At 37.4% G+C, this 17,096-nt stretch overlaps 1 protein-coding gene across 1 annotated transcript in view; it reads right to left on the bottom strand.

The window, feature by feature from the left end:
* The window catches only part of USP8 (ubiquitin specific peptidase 8), an 81,409-nt gene that overhangs the window by 52,091 nt on the left and 12,222 nt on the right, over nucleotides 1-17,096 (bottom strand). The window contains exons 2-3 of the mRNA XM_040492673.1: nucleotides 7,731-7,899; nucleotides 4,894-5,038 (exon numbers count right to left, since the gene is read on the bottom strand). Of these exons, the coding sequence (XP_040348607.1) occupies nucleotides 4,894-5,038; nucleotides 7,731-7,834 (249 nt within the window). The 5' untranslated portion in view covers nucleotides 7,835-7,899. The remainder of the gene's footprint in view (nucleotides 1-4,893; nucleotides 5,039-7,730; nucleotides 7,900-17,096) is intronic.

Genomic DNA, 17,096 nt, shown 5'->3' with positions numbered 1-17,096 from the left:
CTCTCTCTCTCTCAAAAATAAACAAACTTAAAACCTATAGTTATCATACATCTATCTAGCCTAAAAGAAGATCATGTTTGGGGGTACCTGGCTGGCTCAGTTGATAGAGCATGAGACTCTTCTCAGGGGCAGGGTTATGAATCTGAGCCCCATGTTGGGTGTAGAGATTACTTAAAATAAATAAATAAGTAGGTAATGTTTCAGTTAGGCTTATTCTTCTAAATAAAGACTAAATAAATTAAAAGGATCCTTCCCTATATAATTTCAATAAAAGTTTAGTTTTTTTCAATACTGTATCAACTGAAAATTACAGTGGAAACTGTAATTACTTCAGTGCCACAATGTCCAGACTTTAGATGCAATATTCTCTTAACAGAAAACAAAATTTAGTCATTACTGTAAGGTTTCTCTCATAAAAATAAAACACAAAAACAAAAAATACCATGACTTGTTGTATTAATTTTTTGACATGAATTTATTAAAAAGCCAGCGTAAGCCCAGCCCAACACTGTTTAAATGCTGAAAACATTGTGTTTAGGCATACCTGTTACAAATTTCCAGAAGGCCCTTCCCTAATATTAGTAAGGTTTCTTGTCAATAATTCTCTCTTTCCGTGCTCTTAAAGGATCACAGTTAAAGCAAGTATGAATATTTTCAAGTTTTCAATATTGACAATTGGCAAAATAAAAAAATAACATCCAATTCTTACACAACTAAAAATGTTTGCTTCTCAGGTTAACCCAAGGAAAACTTTCTTACTCCTGAACATGCAAATTCAAACAACTTGGGGTGCCTGGTGGCTCAGTCGGTTCTTGATTTTGGCTCAGGTCATGATCCCAGGGACATGGGATCGAGCCCTACATCAGGCTCTGTGCTGAGAGTGTGAAGTGCTTAATATTCGCTTTCTCTCTCTCTGCTCCTGTCCTGTTTCATGTTCTCTCTCTCAAAAAAATAAAAAAATAAAAAAAATAAAAAAAATAAAAAAAAATCAAACAAATCTCATGATTTCCCAAACAAAAAAGTTTGCCTATAATATTTAGGAATAATCAACAATAATGCCATACAGACTTAAAAATTTAATTCTGATTTTATCTAGACTTTGCTACACTAATATTTTCAGTATCATTAGTCTTCCACCCCCTTTTCAGATAACCCTGAAAACATTCTTCATAAACTGTTTTCAACGAGTAAGAAATATGTCTTCTGCTAGTGAGCTTGTGAAGTTCATGTCTTATCTAAATCTGAAATATTCCCTCATGTACAAGAGTGAAAGATATAAGTTTCTGAAGAAGACTGGTGAAACTACATTCTGTCACAACCTGATTTAAAGGGTAAAACCCAGAAAATATCTAGCTAACAAATTAAAAAAAAAAATCTTTTTAATGTTTTAGAGAGAGAGAGAGAGAGAGAGAGAGAGAGCACGCACGTGACTGAGAGAGTGCGAGTGGGGGTGGGGCAGAAAGACAAGGAGACACAGAATCCGAAGCAGGCTCTAGGCTCTGAGCTCTCAGCACAGAGCCCGATGCGGGGCTTGCACTCGAACTATGTGATCATGACCTGAGCCAAAGCTGGACACTCAACTGACTGAGCCACCCATGCGCCCCATCTAGTTAGTAAATTTGACTTTTCACATACTTGGCGTGCACTGGAGATGCTGGGCTAAATATAATAAAACGAAAAACAGTTCTAAGGCAGAAGCAGATGTGTACCCTGGACAGAGCAAATGAACAACTGCAGTATATAAGATAACAGCCAGGGTTACCTGAGCCTTTGCAGGGAACTTCCTAAGCTGAACAACTCCTGCCACTTTCAACTACTCCCTTTGGAAATGCAATAGATACTCTGTGGAAATGGAAAAAATTTATCGATTAAACTGCACTCCTAACCTCAAGTTAAAAAGTAGTAGCAGCAAAAACACTACCAATCTTCTCAAAGGATAAAAGTAACTACTAACTTAGAAAAATACAGCGAGGCACCTGGGTGGCTCAGTCGGTTAAACGTCTGACTTTGGCACAGATCATGATCTCACGGCTTGTGGGATTGGGCCCACATTGGGCTCTGTGCTGACAGCTCAGAGCCTGGAGCCTGCTTCAGATTCTGTGTCTCCCCCTCTCTCTCTGCCCCTACCCTGCTCGTGCTCTCTTTCTCTCAAAAATACACATTAAAAAAAATGTTTTTAAAAAAAGAAAAATACAGTAAAAAGTAAACATAAAAACCTGGCCCTCCTACAACAGACAAAATGGCAGACACCAAAACCACCAAGTTATCCAAAGCTGCAACTCTTTCAAAGTATTTACTTTACTAATAAACACTTCTACACTTCTTTTTTAAAGCAATTCCATTTTTGGGGTACCTGGGTGGCTCAGTTGGTTGAGTGTCTGACTTCAGCTCAGGTCATGATTTCATGGTTCATGAGTTCGAGTCCCACGTTGGGCTCTATGCTGACAGCTCAGAGCCTGGAGCCTGCTTCAGATTCTGTGTCTCCCTCTCTCTCTCTGCCCCTAACCTGCTCGCGCTCTCTCTCTCAAAATAACCATTAAAAAAAATTAAAACATAAAATAAAGTGATTCCACTTTAATAGATACCGTAAAAACCATCAAAGAACATGCAGAAACATGTTTGAATTTGGGAAGGCCAAACCTTACCTGCAGATAGACATGCCCAAGAATGTTCTAAGGCAGGACCAATCTAGCCATCTGTGGACAGGAGGATTCATCTCCAAATGCAAGGGGCCACCTTTCCAAGGCTACATCTAAATCCCTGTAACTATTATTAACATGACTTTGCTGGTGAGAAGAAATACCAGCAATGATTTACCACAATTTTTTTAAGTGTATTTATTTATAATTTCTACACCCAATGTAGGGCTCTAACTCACAATCCTGAGAACAGGAGTCTCATGCTCTACCGACTTAGCCAGCCAGGTACCCCTATTACTATTAAATCAAACATTAAAGTCATCCCTTAACCCACTTAACCAAAAGAAATTATACTGGTGACACTACTCTGGAAAAAAAGTTATTTCAAAGAATATGAGAACTCTTTTTTTTTTTTTTTGTACTTCTGTTAAGTCAATTTAAACAAGGCAAGCCAATTCTACCACCAGTGAACAAAATAAAATCTCAACACTAATTCAAGAATGGCTTCTCCACCAGGTAAGAAACCTATAAGCAGTATTTGACTACTATTGTCTGGCAGCAAGATTATTACTAAGTAAAGGTGGAACCACCAAAACAATATTCCTCCAATTTCATTAGTGTCTATGTTCTTCTTTTGCCTATTTCTGGTGCAACTGAAACACAACCATTTTCTCTAGCAACATTTATCCTACCATTAATTCTTTTTAATCATTTACACCTCTCCTACCCTCCTTCCCTAACTCCCCATGGCTTCAGCAAAGTGGAAGAAAGGTACCTGCTCAAAGGATTAAAAGAAAAAGTAATAATAATAACATTGATAATAAAAAATAAAAATGGAAGTAATCAGTATTAACTGAACCCTAACATGACTACAATGTCATTCAAATATAAAAAGCTGTCACATAAAAACAAGGGACTGACTAATCACTTGTTGAATGAAACAGGAAGATGTGGTGTGTAGGTATGTGTACACACACTGGAGTATTACACAGCTGTAAAAAGGATGACTGTGTAATGTATGACAACATGGATGGACCTAGAGGGTATTATACTAAATGAAACAGATTGAGAAAGACAAATGTGGAATCTAAAAAAGTACAAATGAATAAACAAAAAGTAGAATCATACCTGTAAACACAGAGAACTGATGGTTGCCAGAGGGAAGGGGGGTGGGGAGATAGGGAAAATGGGTGAAGGAGAATGGGAGACAGGCTTCCAGTTATGGAATGGGTAAGTTATGGGAATAAAAGGCACAGCATAGAGTAGTCAATGATACTGCAATAGTTCTGTATGGTGAGAGATGGTAGCTACACTTGTGGTGAATACAGCATAACACATAGTTGCCAAATTACTATGCTGTACACTGAAACTAATCTAACATTGTGGGTCAACTACACTCAAATAAAAAAGTTAAAAAACAACAAAACACACACACACAAAATAAGTGACTAAACCTCGAATCCTGAGAAAGTACAGCTACAGTCACATTTTTATTTTAATGTTTATTTATTTTTGAGAAAGACAGAGACAGAGCTTGAGTGGGGGAGGAGCAAAAAGGGAGGGAGGCCCAGAATGTGAAGCAGGCTCCAGGTTCTGAGCTGTCAGCACAGAGCCTGATGCGGGGCTCAAACTCATGAACTGCAAATCATGACCTGAGCCAAAGTGGGACGCTTAATCCACTGAGCCACCCAGGCACCTCACAATTTTCTTATTTAATACATGAGTAAACTGAATCCTTCCACTTGACTTGGCGATCATTTAGTGGAGAGGAAAACTGATTATGTGTCTGTATGCTGCTATAAACTTGTATTAATCCAGGCGCCTGGGTGGTTCAGTGGGTTAAGCATATGACTTCAGCTCAGGTCATGATCTCATGGTCAGTTTGAACCCCACATAGGGCTCTGTGCTGACAGCTCAGAGCCTGGAGCCTGTCTCCCTCTCTCTCTGCCCCTCCCCTGCTGACTTGCACATGTGTGCGTGCATTCTCTCTCTCAAAAATAGAACATTAAAAAAAACTTCTATTAATCCAAGACAAATTAGGTATGTGTATATAGTGTGAGTGTATCCACATTTATACACATATAACTTTGCAAATAATCAAACTAAATCTGCTTTTTCTATCTGCAAAGGAGTTTGAACATGCTGCTGAATAATGTGATCTAAATTTCAGTATTAGTTAAAACTCTTAGAAGAAATCGATAGCTCTGCTGCATAAAAATAACTTAGCAAATAAGAATGCAGAAATAAAAGGTACCTGCTGTTGCTTGAAATCAGGCCTTTTTTTGATAAGATTATAAACAGTCACATATTTCATATATAGTACATAGGCCCTTTCCTCATCACGATCTAATCTGCTTTCTTCTGCTGTCTTGAAGATCTTCAGGGCACTCTGTACATAACTTCAATTAGAGAAAAAAAAAATAATTAAAACACTTAACACGTTAGCAGGGGGCAGGGCGAGTCATGTTTAAGGTCTACAGAGTATTTTGATAACATGAATTTCATAATGTAGATTGCATTACTTCATAACTGGTACAAAGTTAGATATATGTTAGGATACAACCTGAAAATTCCCCTAGCCTACAAATAAATACTTCTGTTTTCTAATAGTTGTTTATATTCCATCAAGCTATTCAAAATGCATTAAGCCTAGTTTTAAAAGATCTGCTAATAGATAATCCTGAGGCAAGTGTTCCTTGGGCAGCCATGTAATAGTCATACTCTGATTAAAGAACAAAACTCCATACCATTTTTACTGAAGAAAGGCAAAATCTTTATTACTTTAATGTTAAAATACTTTTCAGTTTTCTTCATCCCTTTCTAACTATGTTGTAAAAATTTCCCCACCTAAAAATCCAAAAAAAAAAAAAAAAAAAAAAAAAGGGACAGGGAAGGGGACGTGATTCAATCTTTTCAGCCGGTTAAAGTTTTCTACAAAATGGCTGAACTGCACTCTTATTCACTGGTCCTGGTGGAAAAGAGATTTAAAATCTAAAAATAAGGCATTTTAAAATTCCACTTCAGTAAAATATTTAAAGATTCTGTGGCCTTCATTATAAGGCCATTTGCCTGGTTAACAGTCTTTAGAAAGCAAATTAATAAAATAGGCATTTCTGCAAGAGAAATGAAATCACTTAGGACTAAAGTTCTGGCAATCCAATTATAGTGTCAATGCTTATACATAATGCTCTTTATTGGCAATTTATTTATGCAAAGCAGTGCTTCTTGTTTTTCTATATTTTTCAAACTGCTCCACAACTGCAAACATGGATTAATGACGAAATTGGTCAGGCCAAGAACACCACACAAAGGAACAGGGCCAAAGTGATATTTAGGACCAAAGACAGTCCTATACAAGGACCAGTTTAGTCAGTGTGTATGCCCTGCCTAGCATGGCATCACAGTCCTAGGACAGAAGTAAATCAAACCAAAGCTAGAAAGGAGATTCCCTAGAAGAGCTTAGGAGTAGGTGCAACAGTGCTTGGGTTTTCTTTAAACTTTCACTCTGAGGCATGTACACTTCACGGGCTTATATGTAGCAGATCAAGGTGAGATGGCTGCAGTGCTGCTGTGAGTCCAGTGAAACAACCAAAAATCCTAAAAGGATTCTAGCATTTTTTAGAATAGTGCTGTGACATAGCAAGAACATGAGTTTGTGGTTCTATACTTAGGGAGTCCTTCTGACATATCACTTCCTATGGGACCAGGGTGGTCCCAGAGCTAACCTAGACACTGTCAGAATGAAACTGATCTATCTTAGGATTAGGTAAAGATTTCTGAGAAAGCTTCAAGGTGGCTTTATCTTTCCCATTGTTTCCTATTTGAAAGTGATTCAACAGAAGTTAAAGAGCTGCTTTCTCTGTCACTGCATTAATATTACCAACTTAGCTCAAGAAGTGAAACAACCCCTCTCTTATTCTTCCTGCCCCTGAAAACATCTCTTTTTAAAAAGCCCATTTTGTCCATAATTATGATGCTTAGAAATACCAGTTCATTTTGGGATTTTCTTTCTTGACCTTCTTTAAAGTTTCTACTATTCCCTCCTCTTCATCCTTGATGTTTTTTCTTTGCGTTTTCTGTCTATTCATGTAGAAAATGACTCATAAAGATGTCCCTGTGCATTCATAGGTTTCTCTAGACGTCTGTTCACAGGTTCATTTGGGATCATACATATCTTTTTTTTTAGGGCCTTCCATTTATGGAGGACCCACAGAACTCTTCTTTTCTCCCTGATTTCTACAATCTGCTTACCCCAAGTCCAGGGTATATGGCTGACTAAATCCATCTTTCTTTCTGAAACTCTATTTCCAACTCTACAATAATGTAGTTACTTCATTAATCTCCAAATCTCCTTTGTCAGTCAAAATTAATTCAGAGGAAAAGTTCGCTATTGCCTCTTGTCTCTTAACGGAGACAAAACTTCAAGAAGTTAACAATCTTATTGAAAGTCCATTTTTAGCAAAATTACTTCCAGTTGATATCAAAATACCTGGACCTCTCCCTCACGATTATATTTTATCTCAAGATAGATACTGTAATCATTATCAGTAAAGTATCATCTCTAGCCTCGACCTCAGCAGGTTGATAGACTCCATGTCTTCAAAAATAAAAATACATAAAATAAATCATTTAGTTAAAAGTTCATGTTAAGTTGGTACAAATTAATATTATGCTGAATATAAGATAAAAAAAATATGTATTTCATTTCCTTTAATCAAAGAAGCCTATGCTAGGACCAGATGTTCCATGTGAAACATACAAGGATAAAAATGATCTTTAATTAGCAAGTATTTCTGCACTATTTTATGAAAGGACATTAACTGTGGCTGTATGAGTTTTGTAGAAACCTCGTAGTCTTCACCTCGTAAACTTATAATCTGATATATTGTCCAAAGAATAGAAAACATGCATTTTGCCAGAATACACATACATTCTGCCAAGATAAAGAACTTCTCTAAGCAGGTCTTATTCATGTGATGATGCCATTTTTCAAATAAGCTTCAAATTGACTACTCCTCTAATTCATTTAATAATACGGAAATGAAGTAAAACTTAATATATGATTCAGTGAAACTAGCAAAGAATACAAACTTCTTCGTGCTTATTTTCTCTGGTTTAACTTCTGTCTTCTTATTGAGGTCTTTTAGTGAAGAACTGAGGTAGAGTTCTTTGGGAACTGAAGCCACAGCAGGCATGATGAATTAGCTTTACTTTTCCACTTTCACAATGGACGGTGTACTTCATTAAAAGTAGTTCTTTTCTGAAACAAAACAAATGCAAATAATTCCAATTAACAAGTGAAAAGACATAAAAGTTCTAAACTGACTCTTTTGTTAAAAGAGTTAAAAGACATAAAAGCCCTAAACTATATCTTTTGTTAAAAGAGTTAATTTCAAATTATCTTGAGTATCTATTTTGGGAATTCAAGATATAAAGGGTATCATTAAACAATTTAATTTTTTTCAAATATTCACTAAATGAATTATGATTTCTATTGCTTTGCCTTAATTATTAAGAATCTTTCCTGTCAAAAGAATTAACAGAGTAAGAACTTCTATATTTTTCTACCATTAAATCTGCATTAATGCATAGATCACAAGTAGAAAGAAGTTTCATTTAGAAATATTTCCCTTTCTCATTGATAATACCAGTTTATAAAAGGAAACACACTGGGGGTAGGGAGTAGGCAGGGCCACTTTATGTGGAGCTAGGGATATATGAACAGAATACACCCAAATACTTTGGTTTATTCTAAAAAGGGTCTTTGAAGCTTCATTACATTCTTTGCTCCTCATACACTGTGCTAAATTCTGATTAGGAAGATGGAGCAAGTAGTAAAATGAACATTAAGAGGAAGAAAAGCTGGGTATGTATCAATTGTGTGTGTATGTGTGCAGGAATGCATATAGGGCAGATCAGGAGAGCATAGCAAATGAGAAGTCTCGGTAAGATCCTAAGTTGTCACCAAATGAAAGCTTCAGAGGAATCCCATTAAATTTATACAATGTCTTCTGCTGTGAAGAACTAATTGCAATTCAAATAAATACAGGCATACCTTGTTTCACTGTACTCCATTTTATTGTGCTTCTGTTTTTTACAAACTGAAGGTTTATGGCCACACTGCATCAAGCAAACCCACTGGTGTCATTTTTCCAACATCTGCTTACATCATGTCTGTGTCACACTTTGGTAATGCTCACAGTATTTCAAACTCTTTCATTATTATATTTTTTAGTTATCTGTGATTACTGATTATGACTTGCTGAAAGCTCAGATTATGGTTAGCATTTTTTAGCAATAATTTTTTATTAAGTTTTTAATTTTGATTTCAGTATAGTTAACATAGCGTTATATTAACTTCAGGAGTACAACGTATTGATTCAAGAATTCTACGCATTACTCAGTGCTCTTCATGATAAATGTACTCTTTACTCCACATTACATATTTCACCGATTGCCCCCCCCCCCCCCCACTCTGGTAGCTACCAGTTTGTTTATGCCCGGGTGGCTCAATCAGTTAAGTGTCTGACTTCAGCTCAGGTCATGATCTTGCAGGTCGGTGGGTTTGAGCCCTGCATGGGGATCTGTGCTGATGGCTCAGAGCTCTCTTCAGATTCTGTGTCTCCCTCTCTCTCTGCCCCTTCCCTGTTTCCACTTTCCATTATTATAAATAATGCTGTAATAAACAAAGGGGTGCACGTATCCCTTTGAATTAGTGTTTTTGTATTTTGGGGGTAAATACCCAGTAGTGATTACTGGATTATTGGGTAGTTCTGTTTTTAACTTAAAAAACATTTTTTTTAATGTTTTTATTTGTTTTTGAAGACAGAGAGAGACAGAGTATGAGCAGGGGAGGGGCAGAGAGAGGGGGAGACACAGAATCTGAAGCAGGCTCAGGTTCTGAGCTGTCAGCACAGAGCCAGACATGGGGCTTGAACTCATGGAGTGTGAGATCATGACCTGAGCTGAAGTCAGATGCTCAACCAACTGAGCCACCCAGGCACCCCTATTTTTAACTTTTTAAGAAACAGTCACACTGTTTTCAACAGTGGCTGCACCAGTGGCTGCGCAGTGCATGAGGGCTCCTGTTTCTTCATTCTTGCCAACATTTGTTTCTTGTGTCTTTGATTTTAGCCATTTTGGCAGATGTGAGATACCTCATTGTAGTCTTCATTTGCATTTAGATGATGATGATGAGTGACACCGAATACCTTTATGTGTGTCTGTTGGTCCTCTATAGGTTTTTTTTTTCTTTAGAATTTTTAAACGTTTATTTTTGAGAGAGAGAGCAAGAGCATGAGCAGGGGAGGGGCAGAGAGAGGGAGGCAGAGGGTCTGAAGCAGGCTCTGTGCTGTCAGCACAGAGCCCAATGTGGGGCTCCAACTCACAAACCATGAGATTATGACCTAACAGACTATGACACCCAGGCGCCCTAGGTCTCCTGTGAAGAAATGTCTGTTCATGTCTTCTGCCTGTTTTTAAACTAGATTATTGTTTTCAGGTATGGGGTTGTATAAGTTCTTTATATATTTTGGATACTAACCCTTTATCAGATATGTTATATGCAAATATCTTCTGCCATTCACTAGTTTGCCTTTGTTTCCCTTACCGTGCAGCTTTTTGACGTAGCCCCAAGAGTTTATTTTTCCGCTTGCCTCATGAGATATATATAGAAAAATGTTGCTATGGCCGATGGTAGAGAAATTACTGCTTATGATCTCTTAGGATTTTTGTGGTTTCAGGTCTCACATGTAGGTCTTTAATCCATTTTGAGTTTATTTTTGTGTATGAAGAAATACATTGTGTGGTCCAATTTCATTCTTTTGCATACAGCTGTCCAGATAGCCCAACACGATTTGTTGGTCTTTTTTCCATTGTATATTCTAGCCTCCTTTGCTGAAGATTAAGGGACTATACAATCGTGGGTTTATTTCTGGGATTTCTATTCTGTTCCATTGATCTACTGTCTATTTTTATGCCAGTATCCTACTATTTTGATTACTACACCTGTGTAATAAAAGTCTGGAATTGTGATACCTTCAGTTTCATTTTTTCTTTTTCAAGATTGCCTTGGTTACTTGGGGTCTCTTGTGGTTCCATACAAATTTTAGGGCTGTTTATTCTAGTTTGAGTTGCTATTTTGACAGGGATTGCATTAAATCCATAGATTGCTTTGGGTAGTATAGACATTTGAACAATATTTGTTCTTTCAACCTATGTGCATAAGACTGTCTTTCCATTTCTTTGTATCCTCAATTTCTTTCATCAGTGATTTATAGTTTTCAGAGTACAGGTCTTCCACTTCCTTGGTTAAATTTATTCCTAGATATTTTATTGTACTTGGCGCAACTGTAAATGGAATTCTTAATTTCACTTTCTGCTGCTTCTTTATAAGTGCATAGGAATGCAACAGATTTCTACACACTGATTTTGTATCCTGTGACTTTACCAATTAATTTATCAGTTCTGGTACTTTTTTTGGTTTATGCTTTAGGGTATTCTATATACAATACCATGTCATCTGCAAAGAGTAAAAGTTTTACTTCTCCCTTACCAATATGGATGCATTTCTATTTGTTGTCTGATTGCTGTGGCTAGGACTTCCAGTACTATGTTGAATAAAAGTGGGGAGAATGGACATCCTTGTCTTGTTCCTGATCTCAGGGGGAAACCTTTCAGTTTTTCACCATTGAGTATGATGTTAACTGTGGGTTTTTCATAGATGGACTTTATTATGTTGACATATGTTTCCTCTACACCTACTTTGTTGAGGGTTTTTGTCATGGATGTTGTACTTTGTCAAATGCTTTTTCTGCATCTATTAAAATGATCATATGGTGTGTATCCTTTCTCTTACTGATGTGATCTATCACAGAGATTGATTTGTGAATGCTGAACCAACCATCCTGCCATACCAGGAATAAATCTACTTGATCATGGTGCATTTTTTTTTTTTTATAATGTATTGTTGGATTCAGTTTGCTAGTATGGAGATATTGGCCTATAGTTCTCTTTTTTTATGGTGTCTGTATTTAGTTTTGGTAGCAGGGTGATACTGGCTTCATAGAATGAATTCTGAAGTTTTTTTCTCTTTTAGTTTTTGGAATAGTTTGAGAAGAGTGGGTATTAACTCTCCTTTAAATGTTTGGTAGAATTTGTCTGTGAAGCCGACTGGTCCTGACTTTTGTTTGTTGGCAGTTTTTGATGACTCATTCAATTTCCTTGCTGGTAATCAGTCTGTTCAAATTTTCTATTTCTTCCTGCTTTAGTTTTGGTAGATTATATACTTCTAGGAATTTATCCATTTCTTCTAGGTTGTCCAATTTGTTGGCATATAATTTTTCATAATATTCTTTTATAATTGTTTGTATTTCTGTGGTGTTGGTTGTTATGCCTCCTGTTTCATTTGTGATTTTGTTTATTCAAGTTTGTTTGTTTTTGAAGAGTCTGGCTAGAGGTTTATCAATTCTGTTGATCTTTTTAAAGGACCAGCTCCTGATTTCATTGATCTGATCTATTTTTTTGTTTTTGTTTCTATATCATCTATTTCTGTTCCAATCTTAATAGTTCCTTCCTTCTGTTGGCTTTAGGTATGTTTGTTCTTTTTCTAGCTCCTTTAGGTGTAAGGCTAGGTTGTTTGAGATTTTTCTTGCTTCTTGAAGTAGCCCTGTATTACTATACACTTCCCTCTTAGAACCACTTTTGCTGCATCCCGAAATTTTAGACTGTGGCGTTTTCATTTTCATTTGTTCCCATGAAATTTATGATTTCTTCTTTGATTTCTTGGTTGACCCATTCATTGTGTAGTACCATGTTATTTAACTTCCATGTAGTACTCTTTCCAGATAGTTTCTTGTAGTTGATTTCTAGTTTCATAGTGTTGTGGTCAGAAAAGATGTATATTACTGATCTTCTTGAATTTGTTGACTTGTTTTGTAGCCTAATATGTGATCTTTTGTGGAGAATGTTCCATGTGCACTTGAAAAGAGTGCATATTCTGATGTTTTATGATGGAATATTCTGAATATACCCAGTAAATCCCTCTGGTCAGTGGTCATTTAAAGCTACTGTTTTCAGTGTGACTGACTGGCACAGTGAGAAGAGTATGTGACTCTTGATCTAGGGGTTGTGAGTTCAAGCCCCATGCTGGGTGTAGAGATTACTTAAACAAACATAATTTAAAAATAAAGCTACTGTTTCCTTGTTGATTTTGTTTGGATGATCTGCTCATTGATGTAAATGGGATAATAAAGTCCCTTTCTGTTATTGTATTACTACTAATGATTTCCTTTATGCTTGCTATTAACTGTTTAATGTATTTGGGAGCTCCCATGTTGGGTACATTAAATATTTACGATTGCTATATCTTCTTGCTGGATTGTCCCCTTTATGATTATATAGTGTCCCTGTCTGTCTGTTACAGCCTTGCCCTAATGTCTATCTTGCCCAATGTAAGTATTGCTACCTTGGCTTTCTTTTGACATCCATTTACAAGCTAAGTATTTCACCATCCCCTCACTTTTAATCTGCAGGTGTCTTTGGTCTGAAATAAACCCCCTGTATGCAGCATTATTCATGGTTTTTTTTTTTTTTTTTTCTTTTCTTTAATGCACTCTATCACCTTAAGTCTTTTGACTGGAGCATTCAATTTACGTTCAAAGTAATTGTTGATAGATATGTATTTATTGCCATTTTATTACTTGTTTTGTGGTTGTTTCTACAGATTTTCTCTGATCCTTTTTTCTCTTGCTCTTTCATGATTTATTGGTTTTTTTTTAGTGATATACTGGAATTCCTTTCTCTTTGTTCTTTGCATACCCATTACTGGCTTTTTATTTGTGGTTACTCTTAGGTTTATTATAACATCTTATATATATAGTAATCTATATTAAGTTGGTGATCCACTTTGTACTCCTCTCCCACCCCATGTTTTAGGTATATGGTGTCACATTTTACATCCTTTTATTTATGAATCCTTTAATTTTTACAGAAATACTCATTTTTACTGCTGTTGTGTTTTTTACTTTTCATCCTCTCATGGTCTTTCCTTTCCATTCAATGATTTCCCTTTAATATTTCTTGTTGGGCTGGTTTAGCACTTATGAACTCCTTTAATTTTGTTTGTCTGAGAAACTCTTTATCTCTCCTTCTCTTCTGAATGCTAGCCTTTCTGGATAGAGTATTCTTGGCTGCAGATTTTTCCCTTTCAGCACTTTGAATATATTATGCCACTCCCTTCTGGCCTGCAGTTTCTGCTGCAAAATCTGCTTACAGGCTTATGGGGCTTCACTTGTATGTAACTATCTTCTTTTCTCTTGCTGCTTTAAGAATTTTTTATTACTACTTTTTGCCATTTTAATTAATATGTTTTGTGGTATGGACCTCCTTGCATTAATTTTTTTGGGAAGATCTCTACGCCTCCTAGACTTGGATTTCTGTGTCCTTTCCCAGATTAAGGAAGTTTTCAGCTATTATTATTTCTTCAAATAAATTTTCTATCCCCTTTTCTCTTCTTCGGAGATCCCTATAATGCAGATGTTACTACACTTGATGGAGTCACAGTTCCCTACAACTATTCTCAATTTACCTAATTTCCTTTCCTCTCCTTTGCTCAGCTTGGTTACTTTCCATTACTCTTCCAGGTCATTAATTTGTTCCTCTGCCTCATCTAGTTTGCTATTTATTCCATCAGGTGTATTTTAATTTCATTTATTGTGTTCCTCTTTTTTTTCTTTAGTGTTTTTTGTTTTTTTTTTGTTGTTGTTGTTGTTTGTTTTTTTTTTTTTTTTTTTTGAGAGAGACTGAGCAGGAGCAGGGGAGGGACAGAGAGAGAGGGAGACACAGAATCCAAAACAGGCTCCAGGCTCTGAGCTGTCAGCACAGAGCCCAATGCGAGGCTTGAACCCACAAACCCCAAGATCATGACCTGAGTCGAAGCTGGACACTTAACCAACTGAGCCACCCAGGTGTCCCTCATTTATAGTGTTCTTGATATCTGGTTCTGTTTTCTTTGTTAAGTGTCTCATTCGCTGATGTAGTCCACTCTTTTCTCAAGTCCAGTGAGTTATCTTAGTGATCATTACTTTAAATTCTTTAGCAGGCACATTATATCCATTTCACTTAGTCTTCTGTTGCGGTGTGGTCTTGTTCTTTCATTTTGGACATATTTCTCTGTCTCCTCATTTTGTTAACTTTGTTTCTCTGTGGTAAGAAGATAAGTTACATCTCTTGCTCTTCACATTAATGGCCTTATGAAGAAGAGGTCCTGTAATGTCCTGTGTTCAATGTCCCCTGTTCCCCAGGGCCTGGTGCTTCAGGGAGTATCTCCCATGTGTGTTGCGTGTGCTCTGCTGTTGAGAACCTGGCCTCTTTTTCCTTCAATCCAGTTGTCTGCAGAGGCTCTCTTTGCCTGTTGTGGGCAGTGTTTGATCCCAGGTGGGGTGGGACACATTTTAATGAGGTGTGTGGTGGTCGGCTTGCAAAATGAGATGTGTCACTGCTGCCGGTATTACTGAGGTCCCACAAAATGCACGCGTCGGGAGACAAGGTGTTGGTGGGGTCTGTGCCAGTCTTCTGGGGGAGGGGGCCTGCAGTGCCCAGGCTGAGCCAAGTGTGACTGGGAAGGGCGATCTGCCAAGTACAGGGATCAGGCTTGGTGTAAGCAAATTACATAGTGAGTGTTGGTGCTATGCTGGTTCCTGCAGGTGGCACTGTGTTTATACTGGGGAGAGTGTGCCAGCTCCTTTGTTCCTGTTGGGGTCTCTCTGTGATCCCTGCCTCTCTAGGCCACACTCTGAATAAATCACTCTCTTTCCCACTTGCCCCCAGTGTTTTTCAAACTGCTGCTTCCAGGCTGTATCTTCATGGGCTGTTTGTCGTGCTGTCTCTTTAAGGTTGGGAACTCCACTTCCTAACACCTTCCTGGCTCTCCAAGAACCCAAGCCTGCTGATTTTTAAAATCCCAGGCTTTAAGCCCCACCGGTAAAATCCCAGGCTCTAAGTCCCACCAGTCGTAAGAACTCACAAAATGCAGCTCCTCTCGCTTTCAAAGCAAATGCTATGGGAAAATGTCTCCCCTGTGTGGGCTCTCTGGTGTGAAGCTCTCTGTTTTTTGCCCTTCTTCTTACCACCAGTGCCCTCCCCACCATAGATAGCTGCAGTTCATTTTGCTTCCAAACTGTATCTCTGCCCTCCCTACCTTCTCTGATGGGGCCTTCTTCTTCCACACCTTTAGCTGTGGAATTTGTTATGCCAGTCTCAAATCATTTTCTGGGCCATTTACACTGATGTGAGTGTTATCTAGTAGTAACTCTGGGACAAGGTGAGCTTAGGGTTCTCCTACTCTACCATCTTCCCAGCCAGCAATAAAGTATTTTTTTAATTTAGCAATGTAGTTTTTTAGACCTATGCTATTGCACACTAAATAGACTATAGTATAGTGTAAACATAACTTTCATATGGATTAGGAAACAAAAAAATTCATTTGGTTCTTTTTATTGCAATATTTGTTTTATTGCAGTGGTCTGGAACTGAACTCACAATGCCTCCAAGGTATGCCTGTAAGTACATTAATGCATTTAACAGACTGTAACTTTTCCCCCCATCATTTCCTTTCACTATCTTAATGCTCTTCCTTTTATCAGTTTACTTTTTTAAAAAAAATTTTTTTTCAAGGTTTATTTATTTTTGGGACAGAGAGAGACAGAGCATGAACGGGGGAGGGGCAGAGAGAGAGGGAGACACAGAATTGAAAACAGGCTCCAGTCTCTGAGCCATCAGCCCAGAGCCTGACGCGGGGCTCGAACTCACGGACCGCGAGATCGTGACCTGGCTGAAGTCGGACGCTTAACCGACTGCACCACCCAGGCGCCCCATTATCAGTTTACTTTTATTAGATAAGTGGTCATCAATGAATATCTAATCCTGAAAAGCTGAGTAAGGTACAACTTAGGGGGAAAAAGGCATCTGTTCACTTTTGTGAAACTCCAAAGGCACCCTGATTTGCTTTGATTCTAGTCATGTTTTATATTAAATACTAATATTTTGTGATTTTTTTAAAACTTATTCCTTCTAACCCTGTACAATCAACCGACTGCCTTAGTCACCAAACCTAGCTGTCTATTTTTCTCTAAAAGTTACATTTTTATAACATTCATGTTTTTCCATCTTATACTTGCTCTATGTACCTACAAACACATGTTTAATCAAATGCTTTACTTAGCAGTTTCAGATCTCTGCATTTAGGAACAAGTCTTAAATAGAAGCACTTTCTACACTTGTCTCTCCACTCTGTGTTCTGTGACTAAAGCCAAAGGGATAGGGGAGGAAAAAAAACCTTTGGACCACACCATCATTCCCAAATGGATCAAAAACATTAAATGTCCTTCTAGTTACATATCTAATTCATCAACAATTCATCACAAAAACAGGTCACAGCACCCATTAAGTAGAGTATTA

Source organism: Herpailurus yagouaroundi, unplaced genomic scaffold, assembly GCF_014898765.1.
Source record: "Herpailurus yagouaroundi ecotype Mexico unplaced genomic scaffold, PumYag 184, whole genome shotgun sequence".
In the NCBI taxonomy this organism is placed as follows: Eukaryota; Metazoa; Chordata; class Mammalia; order Carnivora; family Felidae; genus Herpailurus; species Herpailurus yagouaroundi.
The sequence above is the reverse complement of the archived record's forward strand: the minus strand, read 5'-3'. Positions and strand labels throughout refer to the sequence as shown.